The sequence below is a fragment of the Pan paniscus genome, chromosome 4 (genome assembly GCF_029289425.2).
Source record: "Pan paniscus chromosome 4, NHGRI_mPanPan1-v2.0_pri, whole genome shotgun sequence".
Classification (NCBI taxonomy): Eukaryota; Metazoa; Chordata; class Mammalia; order Primates; family Hominidae; genus Pan; species Pan paniscus.
Window position 1 is genome coordinate 155,254,367 of NC_073253.2, and position 25,249 is coordinate 155,279,615.

General features: G+C 40.1%; 1 protein-coding gene across 8 annotated transcripts in view; it reads right to left on the reverse strand.

The window, feature by feature from the left end:
• Positions 1-25,249, reverse strand: part of PWWP2A (PWWP domain containing 2A) — a 57,428-nt gene that overhangs the window by 7,195 nt on the left and 24,984 nt on the right. For 3 of the 8 annotated variants that reach the window (XM_063604692.1, XM_034960897.3, XM_055112840.2), the window contains exon 2: positions 23,764-24,728. In XM_063604692.1, the coding sequence (XP_063460762.1) occupies positions 23,764-24,728 (965 nt within the window). Of the gene's footprint in view, positions 1-6,908; positions 9,193-11,673; positions 11,794-20,173; positions 20,279-22,007; positions 24,729-25,249 lie in introns of those variants that run through there. The other 5 variants (XM_034960894.3, XM_034960895.3, XM_024928886.4 and 2 more) reach the window with 4 other exon arrangements.

The following is a 25,249-nucleotide window of genomic DNA, read 5'->3' on the forward strand; positions in this document are numbered from 1 at the left end:
CTGAGGAGGCTTACTTGCTATTTTTTCTCAGCGGCGCACAGTGGCTCAGGGCCTGTAATCCTAGCACTTTGGGAGGCTGAGGCTGGGGCTGGCAGACTGCTTTAGCTCAGGAGTTCGAGACCAGCCTGAGCAATATGGTGAAACCCCGTCTCTACAAAAAACTACTTGGGTGTGGTGGTGTGTGCCTGTAGTCCCAGCTACTTGAGGGGCTGAGGCAGGAGGATTGCTTGAGCCCAGGAGGTCGAGGCTGCAGTGAACTGAGATCATGCCACTGCACTCTAGCCTGGGCGACAAAGTGAAACCAACCTATCTCAAAAAAAAAAGGCTTACTTGCTATTTTTCACACTCCAAAGAATGCAGTGGGAGACAGAGACAACAGCTTGGTATCACCGAATCAAGGTCAGTAACTTATCTGTGACTTAACCCAGTATTGCCCAAAGTGGCCACCTCACCCTGGAGTTTCTGGACCTAGTTACTCAAGTAAACTTTGTTAGTAGTGTTATTTCGTTAAGTGTGTAGTTCTGGCAAATTTGGAGGGCTCAGCTAGGGTTTCTCAACAGTGAATCCAGTAATCATACCCATGAAGCTCAAAACAACATTCTGTAGGCTGAGCACAGTGGCTCAAGCCTGTGTAATCCCAACACTTGGGGAGGCCAAGGCGGGAGGATCACTTGAGCTCAGGAGTTTGAGACCAGCCTGGGCAACATAGCGAAACCCCATCTCTATAAAAATAAATACATAATAAAAATAAAAAGCATTCTGTAAAGAAGGTCACTCTAAGCCAGTCTAGCCTGTCTTGCACGGCCATGTAGAATGAACATTCAACCTGGCATGTAAGCGTTTGTCTCCTGGTTTTTAAGTTTTCATTTTTTGCATCTTGGATATTTCCAAGAATTAAAAAAATCCCCAACTTTTCCTTTCGTTTCAGTCTCCTCACCTCCAGGCCACATTTCCATCAAGTCTTGTGTTTTCTGTATATTCCCACACTGTATCGTAACTACTTTTCCAGTTTTCACAGAAGCAGCTTTTCCATTGGTTGGGGCCTCTGCAGGAGGCTTCCCCAGGAAATTGGGATTTCTACAACAAATTCATACTCATGTGGTGGTTTTTCTGTGTAGAGTGCACTGTGGATTCATTCTTTCATTTTACTCATGGATCCATGCTGTTAAATTCACCTATTTTAAAAATCTCAACCATTTTTCTAAGAACTAGCTGGGTGCAGTGGCTCACACCTGTAATCCCAACACTTTGGGAGGCAGAGGCAGGAGGATCACTTGAAACCAGGAGTTCAAGACCTTAGCCTAGTCGACATACTAAGACCCCATCTCTACCAAAAAATGTTTTAAAACCAAGCAAGGCATGGTGGCACATGCTTTCAGCCCCAGCTAGTTGGGAGGCTGAGGCAGGAGGATCACTTGAGCCCAGGAGTTTGAGGCTGCAGTGAGCTATGACCGAGCCACCACACTCCAGCCTGGGTAACAGTGAGAGACCCTGTCTCTGAAAGAAAAAAAGCAAAAAACAAAGAACTATGCTTTTCCATGTGTGCTTCCCTTCCATCACAAGCACTGCAGCCAGTTTGCTGTGGTGGTTTTTTAGCCTTTTGCTCCTTGTCCCATTCCCTGCAAAACACACATCATCTCACTTTACAAATAACTGTACTTAAGGAGACAGTGTTATACCATGTCTAAATGTGGAGGCTGGGGAGTCACTAAGCCTACATGTTATAGATGTCCCTATAACTTTAGGGACATGGTGGCACTGGACATACATCTGAGCTTCGGCAAAATGACAAGACCTCATACACTGTCCTTCAGAGCTGCTTGGATATAGCCAAAGACATGAATGTTTGTGTAATCCATAAATGCTGAGAGTTGCAGTTCCTACGACGTTTTATGTAACTGAAAGTAGGGGAGTGCTTTAAGAAATGTTGCTGGCCAGGCGCCGTGGCTCACGCCTGTAATCCCAGCACTTTGGGAGGCCAACGCGGGCAAACAGCTTTAGCCCAGGAGTTTGAGACTAGCCTGGGCAACATGGCGAAACCCTATCTTTAGTAAAAATACAAAAAATTAGCCAGGCATGGTGGTACACACCTGTAGTCCCAGCTACTTAGGAGGCTGAGGTGGGAGGATCACCAGAGCCCAGGAAGTCAAGGCTGCAGTGAGCCAAGATGGCACCACTGCATTCCAGCCTGGGAGTGAGACCCTGTCTCAGAGAAAGAGATGTTGCCGGGCTTAGTAGTTATTTCTGGTGCTCCTTTTTAGTCTCTGAGCTGGCCTCTGAGACTACTGGTAAGTAACATTTCACTCAACTTTCAAGCTAGAATCTAAGTTGGTGCAGGAAGACCCGGCGCAGGAGCTTTTTAGAGGCATTTTACTGCCTGAATAGATAGTGGGATGAGAAGCTGGCGGCAGGCGGCAGATGTAAACCTGATGGAAGATACATCTTTGCAAGCATGGTCTGATCCCAAGAACTAAGCAGGCCTGCAAATCCTTTTACCACCAGTTCTGCAGAACTTGGGATGTCAAAGGGAAAGGCTATGATTAAGACAGTTGTGCAAGTGAATGGTTGCTTTAATCTTGGGAAAGATCTTTAAGAGGAAGAGTCCAATAATCCCCCAAGACCAAAGCGCAGATCTGAGACACCACGTAGGATGGGAAATATCTTGACGAACCCTCATCCGTTTCCTCTGCTTGTTATCTGTGCTCTCTCCAGATTGCCCTTGGCTTAAGAGGAAAGGCTGGAGCTGTTGGCTCTCAGCTGCGCAGCCCCCATTCAGATGCAGCCTTATGAGCCTGCAGCTGATGGTCGCTGCCAGCTGGATTGTATGTTCCTTCCTGTTGTTTTCTGTGATCACTTCCCTTCATTACTGTGCCGGTTTCCTCCATATGCTCGTCCCTCCCCTTAAAAAATACAGGAGGGATGAGGATAGGGAAGAGAAACTCTTCCTCTGATCTTATCTGTGGATACTGTGTACTTGATACATACCCACACAATCTTAGTCAAATCTCCTTGAAGTGATTTCAGTTAGGATTCTTGCCAGCCTGCTTCCTCGGTACTTGATAGTAACAAGCTTAATCCTTCCATCACCTGGATTTCCTTTAAAAAAGTATGTGCGCATTCCACCAGAAGTGGCTGAAAAATCTGTTCCTTCAGTGAACTGCACAATTAAAAGCTGTACAGGGAAAGGAAGCTATAATTTGCAATCACTTCCTCCTGTTGTGTGCAGAGCTATCCTGACCTCACACTAAACCAGATCCATTAATGCTTCTGAAAATGAAAAATTGATTACTGTGCTTGCTTCGGCAGCACATATACTAAAATTGGAATGATAGAAGATTAGCATGGACTCTGAAAAAAAGTCAATTAAAAAAAATGGATTACTTGCTACCAGCCAGTCCAAGAGGTAGGGTGAAAATAACGTTAGCGCATGAGAATGACTGCTTACAACCCTTCAAGGGGCAGTTTATGAGCTGGGCACAGTGGCTCAGGCCTGTAATCCCAGCACCTGCGGGGGGCGAGGTGGGAGGATCGCTTTCGCCCAGGAGTTTAGAACTACCTGGATAACAGAGAAACCCCGTCCCTACAAAATAAATATTTTTTTTGTTAGCTCGGGGTGGTAGTGCACACCTGTAGTCCCAGCTACTCAGGAGGCTGAGGCAGGAAGACCACTTGAACCACAAGGTTGAGGCTGCAGTGAGCCATGGCTGCACCACTGCACTCCAGCCTGGGCAACAGAGCGAGACTCCGTCTCATAAATAAATAAATAATAAAACAAAAATTAGCCAGGTGTGATGGCAGGTGCCTGCATTCCAGCCTGGGTAACAGAGTGAGACTCCGTCTCAAAAATAAATAAATGAATAAGTAAATCAAAAATTAGCCAGGCATGATGGCAGGTGCCTGTAATCCCAGCTACTCGGGAGGCTGAGGTGGGAGAATCACTTGAACCCGGGAGGCGGAAGTTGCAGTGTGCCGAGATTGCACCATTACACTCCAGCCTGGGCAACAAGAGCGAGGCTCCGTCTCAAAAAAAAAAAAAAAAAAAAAAAAAAAAAAAAAATCCTAACATCTCCCCAGGGGTTTCGGCCTTGGCTGAGTGGGAACCGTAGAGCTTGGTGAGATGGATTTCTACACCTCACTTTGCCAATAAGGCTGCTGTGTGACTTTGCTGTCAAAGGTCATTGATAGAACTGATAACAGAATCCATGTCTCCTACCTCTTTAGACTAAGGCAGGTTATTTGTATAAAAACATTTCTTTTTTTTTTTTTTCTTGAGATGGAGTCTCACTTTGTTGCCCAGGCTGGAGTGCAGTGGTGCGATCTCGGCTCACTGCAAGCTCTGCCTCCCGGGTTCACGCCATCCTCCTGCCTCAGCCTCCCGAGTAGCTGGGACTAGAGGTACCCACCACCACGCCCGGCTAATTTTTGTATTTTTAGTAGAGACAGAGTTTCACCGTGTTAGCCAGGATGGTCTCGATCTCCTGACCTCATGATCCACCCTCCTCGACCTCCCAAAGTACTGGGATTACAGGCGTGAGCCACCATGCCCGGCCAAAAACATCTTTAACAAACATCACCAAGCCACTTTCCCTCCTTTAGACAGCTGCTTCTACAAACTTGCCTCACAAGGAAATAATGAAAGGGCTAACCCTGAAAGTACTCTTAACGCTTAAAGACAGTGTCTTCCCACTGTTTGGCCAGCTCTCTCTTCTTCTGGCACAGTTTTCCTGAATCATACTCTCCTTTACCCCAAGCTCACTACCTTGTTGGTACCAAAGCAAAGGAATTGTTAAGGCCATGAAATTTCATTCCAAGCCGGGTGCGGTGGCTCACACCTGTAATCCCAGCACTTTGGGAGGTCAAAGTGGGCGGATCACTTGAGGTTGGGAGTTCAAGACCAGCCTGGCCAACATGGCGAAACCCCTTCCCTACTAAAAATACAAAAATTAGCCGGGCATGGGGGTAAGCACCTGTAATCCCAACTACTCAGGAGGCTGAGGAAGGAGAATCTCTTGAACCCAGGAGGCAGAGGTTGCAGTGAGCCGAGATCGTGCCACTGCACTCCAGCCTGGATGACAGAGTGAGACTCCGTTTCAAAAAAAAAAAAAAAAATTTCATTCCGATTAAGCAAAGATTTGGCAGCATGCTAATCACTAGAGAAAAGGATGCTTAAAAAATAACATATTCTGGCCAGGTGCAGTGGCTCACACCTGTAATCTCAGCACTTTGGGAGGCTGAGGCAGGTGGATCACCTCAGATCAGGAGTTCGAGACCAGCCTGACCAACATGGAGAAACCCTGTCTCTACTAAAAATAGAAAATTAGCTGGGAGTTGTGGCACATGCCTGTAATCCCAGCTATTCGGGAGGCTGAGGCAGGAGAATCGCTTGATCCCAGGAGGTGGAGGTTGCAATGAGCCGAGATCGCACCACTGCACTCCAGCCTGGGCAATAAGAGCGAAAATCTGTCTCAAAAAAATAAATAAATAAATAAATAAAGTCCAGGCACAGTTGTTCACGCTGTAATCCCAGCACTTTGCGAAGCCGAGGCAGGCGGATCACCTGAGATCGGGAGTCTGAGACCAGCCTGACCAACATGGAGAAACCTCATCTCTACTAAAAATACAGAATTAGCCAGGGGTGGTGGCGCATGCCTGTAATCCCAGCTACTCGGGAGGCTGAGGCAGGAGAATTGCTTGAACCCAGGAGGCAGAGGTTGCAGTGAGCCAAGATCGTGCCATCGCACTCCAGCCTGGGCAACAAGAGCAAGACTCTGTCTCAAAAAAAAACAAAACAAAACAAAACAAAAAAACCTCTTTATTCAAATAATTTCTTATTCTGAGAAAAGAATCATGGCCAGGTGCAGTGGCTCATGCCTATAATCCCAGCACTTTGGGAGGCCGAGGCAGGAGGATCACTTGAGCCCAGGAGTTTGAGACCAGCCTGGACAACAAAGCGAGACCTTGTCTCTATTATTTAAGTTAAAAAAAAAAATCTTTACTTGAAAAAGGAAAAATGAACTTACGCTTTCTTATGTGAAGGCCAGCATTGGTAAGATTTTCAGTTGCTTCTATTGGTTGCATCACTCATTCCCTCCATCTTGTAGGAGTTGTGTCTATAAATATACTGATACATGTATACATGACCAGGATCAGTATGAGTCTCCTGTAGGCCCTCTCAGATAATGAGCACATGGCTTGTTAATCTTCCCTGGTTCTCCCTGTTCCATTTTCATTAGTGAGAAATTTGAGAGAAAAAAGATATTAGCAGAGCCAGATTCCTGTGGTCTCTTTTTTACACTCATTTAAATAAACTGAAATGGGAGAATGTTTGAGATTAAAGCCTTCATGTACTCTGGAATAACAGGCAGCCAAAGGACTGCTTTTCTTGAACAGAAAAAAAAAGTACATTGACCTAAGTTTCTGGGTCAGTCCTGTGAACTATCTGTAGGTTTTAAAAGGCTAATTTTTTCCTGATAACCAAGTGTTTCTGATTCTTAGGTCAAACCCTTGACCTCTCACTCAATGTGCTGGGCTCTTAAAGAAGCAACCATTTATCCGTAAGGGCAGGATTCCTTAAAATTAAAACAAAAGAAAACAAGACAAACCCAGCAGCAGATATTTAATTACATCCAATTCTGAAGGGTAGGTTGTTTCTATCGAAAAGCTGTTATGTTTGTGCACAGGGTCCTAATTAAACTGTTCACCCTTCCTCCATCCTTCGTCATAAAGAGGTCCCATAAAATCTCCTAGTGATTAGAAACCTACAGGCTGTTCTCCTTAGGAAGCATTGCTACTGAAAACAGCTCCCTAAAGTACAACTAGTGATTGAATTTTAATAGTAAAAAAAAAAAAAAAAAAAAAAAAATCTTTAAAAACTAACTCCTAAAAAGTAAACATAATTTTTAAATAACTAAATTTTTAAAAAATCAAAGACTTTATTGGATAAAGGTTACACAACATTCTTTAACATTTAAAACTCTGAGCATACTTAAGATGAGAAACAATTTTTATCATTCAAGTCTACAAAACAAAATAGGCTTATGAAGATTGAAATACAGACAAAAGGTAGCATGAAGCAAAGCTTAAATATTAAGCAACTAAAGCAATGAAAGTGAAATAGCAACATGGTAGGTGTAGGTTTTAAATACCACCAAGTCTCATTTTTTAAAAAATGAAAATCTGGTTTGTAACAAAACACCTTTGAGAATATGCCATGAGAAAAAAAAAAATATTTATATACTTAAAACCTGATCTCTCCCAATTCTTTTGCTTTATATTATTACTTCTTGGTCATTTCCATCACTCTACACAAATAAAGAATTCTAAAGCTTAATTAAAAATCTTGATTATACACTTCATGTATCATGGTTTGGGAGAGTTATCTGGTTCTTGAAGTGAGCCCGAAAGTACTGCTGGTGTTACGTATCTGAAAGAACAAGACTGACCCAAACCAAAGCCCTAGGCCATATAGAGTAGGGCACCCCTATAGTATAGTTCATGTCATCTTTAGAACTCCCTGCTGCTACAGTTCCTGAGCTGACTTTTTCTGATTTGATAAAATATATAATGACTTCATAATACGTAATTTTCCAAACAGACAATTGTAGAATGCAATCAAAACTTTAAATTATTTGCAGTATAATTAGAATTTGCATTAAGCTCATTACACACAAGACTGCCTGCCTTTTCTTCAAGTTGTAAAACAAATCATAGGTATATTAAATGTTTTAAAACTCACCCAGAACCTTCTGTTAATCCTGAGCCTGGGGTTATTAGGTAATTCCAAACGTACACAGTAACATTATGGAAAGTCTGACCACTTGAGCCAAGTGCTCAGTTATCTGTTACGTTGCTTCATATGAATTTTAAGGTTTTTTTTTTTGGCATATTTTCCCTTTTTTGTAATAAGTAATCAATATGGATTATCTTTCTGGTTTAAAAAATAAATCAGTATTGCCACTAAAAAACTTCAGTTTTATTATTAAAAGTACGGCACCATCAAATATAAAATGCCTTAAAAATGTAGTACTAACAGGTCCATCTGGTTTTCTCATGTTTTCTCCATTCATTAAAAAAGAAAAATTAAGGTTTTTTATATATTTACCAAAGACAAGAAAAAAATTACAGTCTCTATTAGTAAGAATTCATGCTCCATGCATGAAAAGTTTGACACTGTTTTAAAGGATCCTGTTCCTGCCACTTGTTGTCCCCCAGGGCCAAGTCCTACTGACACCTGTTAGAATTTCTTGCACTTAGGAGGGGCTCTCTGTGGAGAGAGGTCCACATCAAAATTTAGACATTGTCACCTTTTTTGAACTAGATAAAACCAGTAAGGATACAGACAATAATAAAAGGCTTTCCAACTCAGCAGAATTAAGAACTAGCTCTTGGAGTATATACATTTGCACTCCAAGATCAACACTAGCCTATCCACTTTGAGTCAAAATTTGAAAGGTAAGAATGTAATTATGAAAATGTGCACAAAATGTTAAATACTAGTGGCAAATAAATATATCTTAATATGTTCTAACAAGCAAACATATATTCAAGATAATACAGCCCTGCTTTATTAAAGAAGGAAAAGATCCAAATTGTGTTTGTGGGGTGGGGCGGGGCACTTTGCCATCCTTTCAGCAGGATGTTATTTTCTGTTGTTTCTACTGGCACCTTGAAGGAAACATTGGCCTTGGCATATGTGACTATTGCTTTTCATAGAAGAGCCATTTTAGAAATACCTTTGCTCATATCTGAACTGATTAACCTAAACCTTGGAGAAAGCACAAAGTTTAAGTATGAAAAATAATTCAGCATTTCTGCATCATCCCATGCCTTTTAGGCCTGTCCAAACTGTACTGATAAGAACTTCACATTCCAAAGAAGTTACTGTCAGTGTTTCTTCATATATAAAATTCAAGTGAGTTCTTACGTGTGTAATTCACATCATTTTTCTCATCTCATGCATAATTTATTGCAAGTTTATTTTTTATAAAATATTCCCTAATACCTTTTCTTCGGTTTAAGACAGCACAATTTGCAAGTGCCCCTTTATAGACTGTTGTTTTTAACCACTGCCTTAACATTTACTTCTTAGTGCAGCTTTAAAAACTCCAATTTCATTCAGTCCTGATGCTCTGGTGTTCTCTGTGTCATTGTGGTACAGGTCCATGAAACCAGCAGCCTGCTAATGTCTTTGTGCTGAAATATAGTAAAGAAAAGGAAGAAAATGTAGTTAAGCACAAGTAATTATATGAGGAAAATGATGTCCTTGTTGTTTAAGCCCTACATAGATTGTGGGATCACACCTGATTTTTTCTTTTAAATCGGTTAAACCTGACCGATGTTGTTTTGAGAAAACAACTTACTGCCACTCTAAACCAGCAGAAATATTCATGTTATTTCTGAAGTATTATCAGGCCAGTTTCCAACACAAGTAAAATGGCTGTCATCTTTACATAATCAATGTGCACTTGAGTGTTTTTTTAAAATACTTGCTTATAAATGCCTAGTAACAGGGGAATTTTAACTTTGTTCCTTATATCGCCATTTCACAGTACAGTGCTCTGAGAGTCAGCTTAGTTGCTGGGGACTGCTATGAAGCACCAACAGCCTTCTACTAGCACAGACTAGCCTACAGTTTTAAGGAGCAAATTTATATACAGAGCCAGGCTATGTACAAATCAGCAGCAGGTCACACTGTCCACATACTTGCAAAGAGCAAAAAAAGAAGGGAATGGAGGGTGCCTCCCCAGAAGTAGACACAGCACATCGGAAGGCATGAAGAGCACCATTTTGATACTAGAAGACAACACATGTACACTGGTTAGACGGACCAGTATCCCTTGTTACATCAGCAAACGTGATTCTCAGCAGAGGCCTCTTCACCATACCTCCAACAAGAAGCAGGACTCCAAGCGCACTGTTTATAAAGGGCAAGGCTTATACAAATTACTGCTAAATAGCATGACCAGAATGATCAACACTACTAACCTCCCTCTAATACTACGAAGTAGAAAGAAGCCCACTGAAACCCTCTACGATCCCTGATTATGCCTCTCAAACCTGGAAACCCAAGTACCAACACGAGTTTGAGTTCCAAAAGAGATGATCCGTGGAAAGAAAGATGAATTTTTGGTCAAATGCATACCAAAAATGGCATTTCGGTGGAATAATAACAAACACATCAAACACAATGCAACAAGGAAAACAGAAAAACCACTCCGTCCTTCCCATTATTTAACTTCCAAACATTTCACAGGAGGTACCTTCCCCATGATTTGACAGAACTGACTTGATTTTGTGTTGCCTTCCGGTGTTCCCATGCTTCCTTCGCTTACTAGATCAAGCCCTACAAAATACATTTCACTGGGTATTCTATCATGTTTCTCCTCAAGCAATGAAAAGTGACCTCTAGGGACAAATACTACACACATCAAGATGAAAGATGAATGTAGTCCTTGCTTCTGGAAAAAAAAAATGATTTACACTGTTTTAAAATTTGACATTGAGCTCAGTTTTTACCTTCTAAAACTAAGATACTGTACCAATATGATTGCAATACTAATAGATTAAGGCTCACACAGAACTTTGGAAGCAAATGTTCCCATTTTATAAACTGAAGGAAGAAAAGGTAAACACCCAATCCCATGTAAAATTCCATTTCCTTCTATTTATGACTCAATATTTGGCTTCAATTTTAGTGAGGCCTATTTAAGTTCAGTTAAAATCTATGGCAGGAAAGGCAAGGACTCAAACAGATCTTACTATTCCTATGAGAGGTGCAGAAAAATAAAAAACACTATTCCCTGAAGAGATACGCATCTTAAGGGTAGCTACCACTCCTACGCAGATAAGTGTCCAAAATCCCAGCTGCAATCTCTAATCCAAAATTTGCCATTCTGATCCAGCCTGCAAATTACAGCTTCCATGCAACTATACAGTTCTTCGCTAGCTGTACAAACACCAGAGGGTTAAACAGCCTTACTTCAAGGAAGCAATAAAAGTAGTAAGTTTCAAAGCAGTGCAAACACACAGAAATCCCTGAACTTTTCCTACCCTATAAGGGCCCAAAATAAGCCTTTTAGGCCTTATCCAAGGAGTTATTAATAAATGTACTTAAAAAAATAGACTATATTTCAGCACTATCTTTTACCACCCTCTGGAATTTTGACTTGCTTTATGTAAATGACAATGGTTTTGTGACTAATTCACTAAGAATATATATACACATATGTGTTCACATATATATTCTTATATATATACAGTAAGAAGTAATGACTAAGAAGTTTAATGAATATAAAAGTGACAAAAAAATACTGAGATAGTGAAAAGATAAAAGAAATCCAGTATTTTTGACTTTCCATGGAAGACTCAGTTGCTATTTGACATAATTCTGCAAGGTCACACCCAACTTCTACCACCCTAAGAGAATCTGCTCTCAATTCACAGAAGCTCACAGGAGACTCCTCTTTTTTGGCATGGCAGGTAGTATCAATGGAAAGTTATTTTCATTCATTAAAACTATCACCTACACGAGGCACACCCGGCTACCAAAGTCAATGAAAACTAAAGAAAAAGAACTAATGAATTCTTATAAGTCTAGCCTAATCTACTTCAGGAATGATTAAGTGATGACATGATGCCCTCTTCACTTTGTGGCAGGGCTTAAAACAGACAGACCTGCCTGTTTCACTGTTAACTTCAATGCTCCCAGTCTGAATCCACAGTGGTCTGTCAGACACTGTAAGGGAGCAGCAGGACTCGTCACTGTCTGATGTAATAGCTGCCATTTGTTGAGACCTATGGTAGAAAAAACCAAGTTAACAAAAATAAAGCATTCGAGTTTTTTAATCCATCCATTTTACCAAAAAAATAGTTTTAAAATAAGACCAAAATTCAGGTGAATTTTCATAACAAATTTATTCTGGATAACTTGCTCGCTTCACAGAAAGAGAAGCTTTGGTACTAAATGAAAACAGACTTGAGAGCTGTGTAGACACAACAGCCTTTGCCAGGAGAGGGCACTCTCCGGCTCAAGTCAAATCCGCAGCAAGATGCAATGGGGCACACCAAGATTCTGCCCTCCAAGCAAACTAACAAATGAAAGGGGAAATGCTAACTCACACTGGATGTTCCTAACAAAAAATGTTTTACTAATCTCACATTAGCCTATGTTGGAGAAGTCCTGATCTTCTCAGTCAGTATTCAAAGATAAGGCTGAACCTGTCATCTCTGTCCACACTACATAATTAATGAGCTCAATGACCCCTTTTTTTTTTTTTTTTGAGACAAAGTCTCGCTCTTGTTGGCCCAGGCTGGAGTGCAGTGGGACGATCTCGGCTCACTGAAACCTCCTCCTCCCAGGTTCAAGTGATTCTCCTGCCTCAGCCTTCTGAGTAGCTGGGATTACAGGCGCCCGCCACCACACCTGGCTAATTTTTTATATTTTTAGTAGAGATGGGGTTTCACCGTTTTGGCCAGCCTGGTCTCAAACTCCTGACCTCAGGTGATCCACCTAACTCGGCCTCCCAAAGTGCTGGGATTATAGGCGTGAGGCACCATACTGAGGCTCTTTTGACCCTTTTTAGCAAAATGACCAAAAACTGCCTCAACCCCTTTCCACTTTAATCCCAATAACCATGCTTACATACCATTCAGGTCCTAAATTTACTGTGTGAGGTAATACCTCGTTGAAATAACAGTTATAACAAGATAAGCTTTTTTATGACACTTAAGCTTTCAAAACAGACTTCAAATACTAAGCATAATTTAAATGAAGGACTGCTATCTTAAGCCTAATTTTTAAACATATTGGCTTGTTTGCTTACTTTCCTAACTATAAATAAAAAACAATTCACCTATCACATCAATGTAGTCAACTCTGAGATCATTAGTTAGATAACATTCAGTCTTTATAATTGTTTTTTTAATGCTAAGTTAAATTAGAAGCAGCAGTATATAATGAAAACCTATTTATAAAAGGCTTTTCTGACACTGAAAAGATTTTGTATACACCTGATCTAGAAAAATAATTACTTCTGAATTTTAACTTGGGAAAATAATTTTTTAGGGTGAGATTTAATAATGAGGTATTTATCCTTTTGTTCATGGAAAAACTTAATATACTATCAACTATAACCCAACAGCAATCACACAAGAATAAGGGAATCTGAGTGCACTAAAGAAATTATCTTTTGAACCTCTCCCTCTACAAGTAAAACTTGTTAGGTTTCAGCAATCATTCTAGAGAATCTGCTTTTCAATTTTAAGCAAGGAGAGTCAAGATATATCAAAGAATGATCTCATGTTTCCCTGTGCAATTCCTCACCTGCAACCCCCTGAAATGCCAAAATATCAATAAACCAGTCCCTGGTCCACAGTGCCTGGTTTGTGAGTCTTTTGTGCTAATGTTTAAGATAATCTTCCCCTCAATGCTTTTAGGATCTCGAGGCTTTTCTTTAGAAATTTACCACTAGCACAGGATATCCATTAGGAAGAGCCAGGAGACCCAGCTGTGATGCAGTAAGTGGAGGGAGAGACCCATGAAAAGGCGGCAATTTCATCGGAAATTACTTATTTTGTCCTTTGAGAGAAAGCTTAAGCGCAACAATGGCAACTATTCTTGGGAAGCAGCAGAACTGTAATGGGCAAAACATGAAAGAAGTAGAGTTTACGCTCTTAAAGAAAGCCCACAATTAAAAACTAAAAACTTAAGAGCATAGACATGTACCTATTATCTCACTGAACACTCAAAATGAATTTTCTTAATACAGTAAAGCATGATGCAACATGAACAAGCAGGAAAAGCATCAACAGTATCTCATCTTACAATAGCCCTTCTGGCTTTCCAACCTTAGTGCTATTTTTCTAACCAGCTCTTTTAGACAAACTGCATGTAATTCTTCCCAGTATACCAGGACTCACACCAAGATGTGCCACACTCAGCCAGATTCCTTGCTAAAACTAAACTGTTGGGGGAGATGACAGATTTGTGATTAACAGCATCCCCAAAATGACCCATGGGTAAAAATGACTATCCTCTGGAAAATATGGCCAAACCACACACAGTTCAAGGCGTTGGAATGTGTGGCATTTCCCTCCTAGAAAGAGGAGACAATCTACTCAATCATACGAGCAGCAATAAAAACGAAAATGTTCAAATTATCTCCACTTTTCCTCCATACGGCAAAACATTAAAATAGTAAAATGCTACGGTCCCAGGGAAGCACGGCATCTATACAAATCAGCTAATTTACCCAAAAGCTGACAAATGTAGCTTTGTAGTTCTAACATCTTTGTAAAGTTCTCCTAATAGGACCTCCACTGCATTGGGCCCTACCAGCTCAGACACTTATGTGTCATGGAAAGGGTTCGGGATGTGTGGGGCATCTGAGATGGTCATCGGTCATTAGGACATGTCTGAACCAGAATTGCTCATCATTCATTCACAAGAAGACAATCATTTCCCCCCATGCCAGGCCCTGTGTTTGGCATAAGGGAGAGTAGAATAGGAAAGTGAGTACCAGATCACTGGAATTTGTGTGTTAAATAAATGAATGGGGCAAGAGTTGAAATAACACAGGTCTCCTTTAACCATAATCCTGACCTTCGATTCAGTTAACCTCTACAAATGCCTATTAAAACTAGTGAGTCCATGCTACTTCCAGAGACTTGTGAATAATCATGCTATGATTTCTCAAAATTTTCAGGTACAAATAACATTGTTATATTTCCATTTATACTGAGTATATGTTGCAGAATGATAGTATCGAAAGCTACCAGAATTTACCGTGCAACACAAAGTGATTGCAGTGGTAGCAATGATGGCAAGTACTTATACAGCCTCATGCAAGACATTTTTTTTATTGCTTTAAATATTCTTTTAAATTCTCACAATTATCTTATGAGGAGATACTATTATTCTCCTTATTTCACAGGTGATGATATTGGGAGTAACCTGCCTAAGATCACATAGTGTGTAAGTGGCTGATCAAAGTCAGGCTTTGAATCCAGCAAATCTGGCTCAAGAGCTTGTACTTTGAGCCACGTGCCTGAAAAGTGAAAGGGAATGGTTCTTTGCTCAATAAAAGCCTGCTATTAAGCACTACTATTGCAAAAATCGTTTTTGTGTTTTGAGACAGGGTCTCACTCTGTCGCCCAAGCTGGAGTGCAGTGGCAGGATGATGGCTAACAGCAGCCTCAGCCTCCCAGGCTAAAGTGGTCCTCCCACCTCAGCCTCCCAAGTAGCTGGGACTACAGGCGTGCACCACCGAGCCCACCTTATTTTTTTGTATTTTTTGTAGAGACAGAGTTTCACCATGTTGCCGAAGCTGGTCTCAAACTCCTGGACTCAAATGATGCTCCTGCCTCGGTCTCCCAAAGTACTAGGATTATAGGCATGAGCCAAGGCACCTGGTCCTAAAAATGTTAATGAATGCTTAAACTCACCTGCATCACTGGCAAGTTATATATATATACTCCTAAGTATCCATTTCTTTCTTTTACACTCAACTCGATGACACTTTCACATTACAAAAAATTTTTCCACAGGCAATAAAAAAATTCTATCATATTTTACCTGACATCCCTAGGCTTTTTCAACAGCTTTTAAGTGAATCTAAATGAGGGACACTGAAGGGTACAAAATTACCTTAAATAGTAAAAAAAGAAAAAGAAAAAGAAAAACAAGAAGCCCTTGCTAACACCTGATATGCATTTTATTTATTTATTTATTTATTTAGAGATGGAGTTTCGCTCTGTTACCCAGGCTGGAGTGTGGTGGCACAATCTTGACTCACTGCAACCTCTGCCTCCTGGGTTCAAGTGATTCTCCTGCCTCAGCCTCCCGAGTAGCTGGGACTACAGGCACCCACCACCATGCCCAGCTAATTTTTGTATTTTTAGTAGAGACAGGGTAATCCAGACAGTACAGTACAGTAGAGACTGTAATCCAAAGTGCTAGGATTACAGGCATGAGCCACTGCACTCGGTCCCTGATATGCATTATAATTACAAGGTTTTTATTTGAGAAGAGGAAAAAAGTGTGATCATAACAGTCTAACACTTCAGCTATGAAGTATTTGGCTTTTCCTTGTAGATATTGACAACCAGGATAGAAAAAGTTATGAGAAGTTTTAATGATGGTTTCTGGTTAAGACTCAGATTTCCAAGTCAGTATAAGCAAGTAACTGTCACATTCTTTTTTTTTTTTTTTTTTTTTTTTGAGATGGAGTCTCACTCTGTCACCCAGGCTGGAGTGTAATGGTGCGATCTCGGCTCACTGCAACCTCTGCCTCCCGGGTTCAAGCAATTCTCTTGCCTCAGCCTCCTGAGTAGCTGGGATTACAGGTGCGTGCCAGCACGCCCATCTAATTTTTGTATTTTTAATAGAGACGGGGTTTCACCATGTTGGTCATGCTGGTCTTGAACTCCTCACCTCATGATCCGCCCGCCTTGGCCTCCCAAAGTGCTGGGATTACAGGTGTGAGCCACCACGCCCGGCTGTCACATGTCATATTCTTTTTTTTTTTGTTTTGAGATGGAGTCTCACTCTGTCATCCAGGCTGGAATGCAGCGGCACAATCCTGGCTCACTGCAACCTCTGCCTACTGGGTTCACGGCATTCTACTACCTCAGCCTCCTGAGCAGCTGGGACTACAGGTGCCCGCCACCACGCCCGGCTCATTTTTGTATTTTTAATAGAAATGGGGTTTCACCATGTTGGCCAGGCTGGCCTCGAACTCCTTAACTCAGGTGATCCGCCTTCCTCAGCCTCCCAAAGTGCTGGGATTACAGAAGTGGGCCACCGCACCCAGCCTTTATAACTGTCACATTCTTATGACACAAAGAAACTTCCATATTTAAATAATGACTGTTTTCAACTTCTTTTTAATGATACTTTACAAAATATCAGAAATGTGAAGAAAAAATATTTAGCTGGGCACAGTGGCTCATACCTGTAACCCCACCACTTTGGGAGGCTGAGGCAGAAGTTATTGCTTGAGCCCAGGAGTTCAAGACCAGCCTGGGCAACATAGTGTGACCCTGTCTCTACAAATAATTTTTTAAAATTGGTCAGGTGTGATGGTATGTGTCTGTGGCCCCAACTATGAGGCTGAGGCAGGAGAATCACCTGAGCCCAGGAGGTCAAGGCTGCAGTGAGTCATGATTATACCCCTACAGTCTAGCTTGGGCGAGACTGAGACCTTGTCTCTAAATAAATAAATAAATATATATATATATATATATATATACACACATATTTTTTTTAATTCACCTTTAAACCAAGTTTGCAATTGGTGTGTTTTTAACATCAAGGCTTTATGGGCCAGGCGCAGTGGCTCACGCCTATAATCCCAGCACTTTGGGAGGCCAAGGCGGGTGGATCACCTGAGGTCAGAAGTTGAGACCAGCATGGCCAACATGGTGGAACCCCATCTTCCTGCCTCAGCCTCTGGAGTAGCTGGGACTATAGGCATGAACCACCATGTTCAGCCTCATAAATAATTTGTCAATTTTGAATATGGAAGTCATTTAAATTAGTAATGGAATTAAACTACTTTCCAGGTTTTACATACCATCACACTTTTTGTCATATTTTAATAATATGTATACCATTTTTTGAAATTTACTTGCTTTTTCCACTATTTATGTCAGTACAGTTAATGGAAAACAAATATGCCTTGATATAAAATTTATGTTACTGGAAGGGAACAGTTTTAACCAAAACCAACTAACTTCTAGGTAAGTGCAGTCACACCAATTCACCTAAAAATTTGGCAGTTACAGTTCTTAAAAATGGAGACACTGGCCGAGCACGGTGGCTCATGCTTATAATCCTAGCACTTTGTTGGGGGCCAAGACGAGAGGATCACTTGAGCCCAGGAGTTTGAGACCAGCCTGGGCAACAAAGGGAGACTTTGTCTCTACTAAACATTTTTTAAAAATTAGCCAGGCATGGTGACATACACCAGTAGTCCCAGCTATGGTAGGGGCAGGGGGCTTGAGGTGGGAGAACTGCTTGACCCCAGGAAGTCTAGGCTGTGATCTCGCCACTGCATTCCAGCCTGGGTGACAGAGTGTGACCCTATCTGAAAAAAAAAAAAAAGGAGGGGCTGGGGCACCAATTAGCATTGTAAGCTACAGTTATTTCCTTGTATAGGACTACAGGTTGATCAGGAAGGAATCCTGGAAGTGGGGCAATGCCAGCAGCATATTCCAATCACACCACTGACCAAGAAAAACACTCTTGTAACTTAATTTCCAACACCTTCTAGCAAGTGCCATCCTAATTTTAAAAATTTCTATCAAAACTAAATTACAGATGGAAGGTGGTGATGGTTGAACAACACTGTGAATGTATTTAATGCCACAGAACTGTATAATTAAAAATGATTAAGATGATAAATTTTACATCTATTTAACTACAATTTTTTAAATACCACACAAAAAAATCACAGTGCTCCATTAATATAACAAGGAGAAAGTGATTTCCATACATGCCACAAGGAAAGGAAAACAAAAATCCTGTTTGGATCTATAAACGTTAGGTCTCTTACTTGAGTAAAGATAAGACAAAGAGTTGTTTATCTTATGTTAGTGTCAATTATCCATGGTAAAGACACCAAAATACCCTGGAAAACTAAAAATATACAGATCAGCTATATCACTGTGACTTTAAACTTCCTATTCCTTCATTCAAAAATAGCACAACAAAGCATATTACTATTAGCTAATGCTTTCATTTTTTAATCCTGTTCTTTTGTTGAATGAAGGAATACTGTAAATCTACACAAACTGTAAATTTGGAATATGAAGGGCCTATTAACTAAATCAGAACCAGGTAAAAGTAACTAATGCACACTCGCTATTTTATTTTCTCCTCGAAATTGGCATGGCGTCCTATTTCTGAATTCCCTTATGTCCGGCATGTTTTTTGTTTTGTTTTGTTTTTTGAGACAGAGTCTCACTCTGTCACCCAGGCTGGAGTGCAACCTCCGCCTCCCGGGTTCAAGCAATTCTCCTGACTCAGCCTCTCGAGTAGCTGGGATTACAGGCGTATGCCACCATGCGCAGCTAATTTTTGTGTTTTTAGTAGAGACAGGGTTTAATAGAGACGGGGTTTCGCCATGTTGGCCAGGCTGGTCTCGAACTCCTGACCTCAGGTGATCCACCTGCCTCAGCCTCCCTAAGTGCTGGGATTACAGGCATGAGCCACCGTGCCCAGCCACATCCGGCATTTTTTAAGAGATTGTTTTAATAGCTGTAATATAAGAATACCAAAACAAAAACTAAATTTGCCCCAACTTAGAAACTGAGTCTTCATTCTCTCTGGAAAATTCCCTATTGGAGGCCATCACTAGGCACAAATTCCTGAATCAAAACATTAATTTTTCTAGACATTTGCCCATCTCTTTGGCTGTAAGTACTAATAAAAGTGAAAGCATGCAGCACAAACCATAGAAAATTAACAACTTAAAAGGGAAAACCTAATTTTAGATACAAATTATAGACTTAAGGTATTTCCAATTCCCAATTCAGTTATTCTAGACTTGTGACCTTTTAAACATAAGCAATTTTTAGAAAAGTACAACCTGCTTAAATAGGAGTGTAACTCAATTTAATATGTTGCAATTTAGATACTCAGGCTCACTAGTGAAGATATATTCATTTCGTTGATTTTAGTATCAGTTCCCTGTTCTTTGCCTCCAGTCTGTTTTCACATCAAAATTCCTGCCTATTCAACTTAGTACTAATCTACGATTACTATTTACAGATTTTTTCCCCATCAAAACCATCTAGGGACACACCACCACGTTATGCAAAAAGGCTCCAGACTAGTGAATCCCAGTTTCTCTATCACACCGATATATAGGGTTTTTTTTCAGAGACAGGGTCTCACTCTTGCCCAGACCAGAGTGCAGTGGTGTGATCATAGCTCACTGCAGCCTCCAACTCCTGACCTCAAGCCATCTTAGCCTCCCAAGTAGCTAGGATACAGGCGAATAGCTGGGACTATAGGCATGCGCCACCATGCCCAGCTAAGTTTTTATTTTTCTGCAGAGATGGCAGGGGGGACGGGGGTCTATGTTGCCCAGACTGGTCTTGAACTCCGGGCCTCAAGCAATCATCCCACCTTGGCCTTCCAAACTTCTAGGAATATGGGAATGACCCACCGCACCTGGCCTCTCACAGATAATTGTTTGGTCTTTGGTTCCACATCTGTAAATGAGAGTTGAATGGATGTTCCTTCCAAATGATTAGTCAGCTTCCTGGTCTATAAATTCTAGAAAGTAAAAAGGGAAAAATACTCTGATGCTTTACATTTCTGAGAATTTCCAGAAATAAAGACATTCTTAGCTTTCACAACTCTTCCTTCACTTGGTTTCTCCCCTGGCCAATCCTTTGTTTTAGCCACGACTCTTACTTAAGCCGCAGATTTGGTCTAAGCCAGTTTACTCCCACTCCAAGGGGAAAAAATACCCACTTCTGTTATCTCCATATCAAGAATAAGTGCCTTTTATCATTTCAAAGAGAAATATAAAGTGGCTACAACTACCCAATTCAACTCTATCTCCATCTGCAGTAGATACTGGACAAATTTATCTAAGACATTTCCATTGGAATAAAAGTTTTTAATATTCAGCTATTAGAGTTTAGAATACACATTTAAGATTAGAGAGATTCTTTAAAACTTGCTTCCCTACTGAAACTGCAAATGAAATATGCCAGACTGCCAGTTTAAAACGAAGGGGTCATTTGGCATATCATTTGTGATATGCTCAACCTTTTCCTCAAAGGTGTGTTCTACAAAACTGATTGTTATTTTTATATTCATCAATCATGTTTTTTTTTTCTTCTCTTTCCCCATGGCTTCTGAAACAAATCCAATTTGGTTTATGCCACAACAGCACATTTACCAAGCACTTGACCATATCAGTAATGTCTACTTCAAACTACTGTTAAAACTCACCCAGATCATTACACAAAGCCTTGGAATTACATATTTTGATGACTTTTAAGTCTTTCTGAACTTTAGATTTCAAACTTTTAAAAACACCTGATTGAACAAGTTCATTAATCTGAAACAAATACTTGGAAAATCTTTTAGGATAGTTCCTTATAACTTCTCAACCACACTGTGAATTTCAAAGAATTTTTTTTTTAAGTATAGTTGTTTCTGTTTGCAGGAAAGAATATGTTCTACTCAAGTGAAACATGTTTTTAAAATGTGTGTTTATTATAATCAAAAAGCATTGAGTGAGTTCCCCATAAGAAATTCTACTTGCTTTTGCAAAAATTTGCAATCAGTCAATAACCTTAAGAAAGCTGACAAGACTATTGATTTTCAATCTCCATTAATCTTTTCATTATGAGTTCCATAGTAACTACTCCAAATTGGATTTAGAAATCCACAAAAAACTGCTAAATTTTAAATTTCTAAAAGTACTGAAATTAGATATCCAAAAGTTAAGACACAAAAAGTATGAAAGCAACTTTAAAAATCTTGAGATAAACTTGCCTCCACAGCCAATCAGATATATTTCTCACTACTAATACAAAGCTAAAAATGGAAAATAAGAAATCAAATCTTAGGGACAGATGGACCATGTAGAAAAATAGTAAGCTAAGTTACTAGCCCCAAAAGCAGTGATACATGAGGCAGAAAACCAAACAGAAGAGACCGGTTGTAATTACCCGAATGTAAAAAAAGGAAGCATGTGATGAAATATTAAGACTAAAAATTAAAATTCACACATTTATGAGAAATTGGCAGGAAGGGGATATCAAATCTAAAAGCATTATCAAACCTCTATACTACAAAATCTTATTTTGAGAATATACTGATTCATCTCTCATTATTTGAAGTTTTCTTATCTCAGATAATATATTCCTTGATAGGGCAAATAGCAAAATAAAAGTTTGATTTTCCATCTCTTCTAAACACTCTTACAAAGAATAATTTTCTACCATCTTGAAATTTTTCAAAGCTTTTTGAGAAACACACACAAATAATTTGGATTTAGTTGATTTTATTTACAGCTTTTTTTTGGTTTTTTTTTTTTTTTTTTACATTTCAGAGCATTACACAATTACATTTTCTCATTTTCTGACCTGCAAACAGATACCTTAAACGGAAATTATTTTGTTTTAATTATCAAATTAGGTACATCCAAAATGCAACAATTACACATATGACAATTAATTCACAAAGTATAATTTTACTGGGACATATCCTAAGAATTTAGGAACAGCCAGTCAGGAGAAATCTGACCAAATTTAGCAATCACTATTTACAAATCCAAAATCAAACCTATCTAAACTCCCAAACCAGAAGCTTGAAAGTATTTATTAAATCCCCACTGGACGAAAGACAGTGATGACTAACACCTATCCAGTCTTGACAGTTTTAATCCCAAACACTGGGCTATTTCCCCAGCCTGTAACTGAATTGCAACCATCTGTTTGTCAAACACCTAACCATCTAACTTTTACACCATTATGCGCATAGAAAGGCTAAGTGTTCATTATTTAAAAAACAAGTAGTCATTAAATATCCACTATTCCCCCAGCTCACCAAGCCCTTATTGCAATCCCAAATATGCAATCTGTGTCACACAGTGACAGGCTATATTTCATATATATATATGTGTATATATACATATATATGTGTGTATATATACATACACGGATATATATATATACACACACATATATATGTATATATACAGTATTAGGTACAAATGGCAATTAACAGTCCCTACAAAAATTCAATTTCAGTTGAGGCTATGGCTCCTATGCCTTGGGATGGTTTCGAACTTCAAAACTGAAAAATACTGCTAAAATCTCACTTCCTTAACACAAAATTTGATTATATGTTCAGTTTAAGCTCTCAGTCTAAAAATGGCTATAAGGTAAGTATTAAAAAGCCAGCCAACTGAGTGCAACTTCTCTCTCCAATCTGGCCACGCTATTTTGTAGAAATTATTCCTAACTAGACTAGAAAATCTGTGGTGACTTCCAATGGTCTTGCCTACCTTACTGCCCATGTTCACGTTTCAAACTGTGTCAACAAAGCCCGCACTTCGGGGGTCAGCTGCTTGGCAGCCTTAGCTGCCTCTGTGATAGCCTTGCGATACAGGCCCTTTCTCTTCTTATTAAAGCGTGACTGGAAGTTTTCTAAAAAGGGGGAGAGTTGTGAAAGAGCAAGGAAAGATGTTGTTGGAGACCCAAACCATGAAATACGGGCCTCCTGTCGGACTAAAAGGCCGTTATCTTTCCGGCTCACAGTTATAGTAAGAATACGGGCTGGCCACCAAGGGAAGCCATATATCTTGGCCCAAACAATGTCCCCTACACATATGGTCCTGCCATCTGGTGTGACGCATTTAGAGACATTTTTGGAAAAGACTTTCATTTTCAAGGAATTACTGAGCTTTTTCTCTTCCTTTGAAGAGGAGGAAGTGGAGGAGGTGGAAGGTGCATGCATACTGCCTGGAGGAAAATCAAAGCTTTCAGAAGAACTACACTCAGAGTTGGAAGATTTCAAATCATCTGTGCTATCAATGCTACACACTGAAGCACTGGAAGAGTCAGATTTCTTTTGATTTAGGGTCATGTAAACAGAGATATTGTTTTTGCTGCCCTTTTTGCCCAATGTCTGTGGTTCATCCTGATCACCAGGCACATGCACTTCATTTGTGTCCTGAACCTCACTGCTGGCCTCTTCAGGGCCTTTTGAGGGACTCTGATTTTCTGAAGGGGCCTCACCTGCTGAGCGGGTAGAGGTGCAGCGAGACTGGGGCTTGGGTACCATCTTGCCACTCCGCATTTTCTCAAGTCCTGTCTTCAGAGAAGAGTCATTTTCTTCATTCCTGTACCTCTGTGGTTTTAAACGAACCCGGGGTGGAAGGGAACCTGAGCTAGGATTCTGATATCGACGTGTGAAATGGACTTTTGAATGTGCATTTTTGGAAGTAGAGGTTTCATTTTGCTTCTTTTGTGCCTTTTCTTTGGCAATTTTTAACACTTCCCGAGCTTTCGCATGATCCATGTTCTTACTCTGGAGAACTTTTTTAGTACTTAACTGAGCTTTTGATGTATTTGCCTGAGCAGAAACTTTTACTACTCTGCCTCTGCTGTGAGCAATATTTGAAACCTTAACCACAGCATTTCTTTTCTGGCTTTCATTTTGGTTTTTCCCATCCACTTTATGGTCAGTTTTCAGTTTTTTGTTCACAGTAGTTACACTTTCATTTCTCCGTTTTTTATCTTCATATTTAGAAGAGTCACTTGCACTACTACCTTTTCTAATTTCCTTTTTTTCAGCAACAACACTGTTTTTACATTTATCACACAGAACTTGCCTGGGTCGTAGTTTAATAGCATTCATTATTGAAGTGGGTTCTTCCCTGTACATTTTTCGTTTGGGTCGCTTAATTTTCCGAGGAGGTGGCTGAGGTATTGATTGGTTATATGTGTCCCTGATAAACAAAGGGGGAGGATAAGGTGCTCCTTCATGGAAGAGAGGTGGTGGTTTGGAAGTCCACAGGCTTTCAGCCAAGCTCAGCTCGGGATGCGGGACAGGAGAAGGGTCATCGCGAACAGCACCATTTGCTTCACACTTGACTTCTGTCCCTTCTTGGAATGTATTACTTTGGAGCGGCATGGCTTCTGGTTTATCCTTATATTCCCTTTTGGGAAATACTGTCACAGGGATACCATGGGGCCCAAACCTTTGAAAGAAATGTAAGAAAAAAAGAAGACATTAAGTTAACATCTATAATTCAATTTCTTAAACGTAAACAACACCTGATGCTTATTTATATAACCTTTCCCGAAAACTATTTCATATTAAAAAACAAGACTACAAAAATCTACTATCTCTTCCCCCAAAAGTCCAAAGACCTTCATTTCTTTAGGTTCTACATTTTTGGTAAAAACAAACAGCTGCCCTAAGCAATGACAGAATAGTTGACTATACTTAAAGTAGGTATTTCCAGTCTTGAATCAGAAAGAATGTTTTCTCAGATAGCTTTATGTTAAGCATCACATACATTACATTCACTGAACCATATACAACATTTTCAGTAAATGCAACTACAACTTTGTGAAACACACATATATTTCTTCCTCTGGTTATAACAGCTTTCAAAACCTCCACAAAGCAAATTCAGCCTTAACTATCCAAAACTACTTAATGAGTAAAATCCCATCTCAACTTTATTGGTTAATCACTGAAGATTCAAAGAAAGTT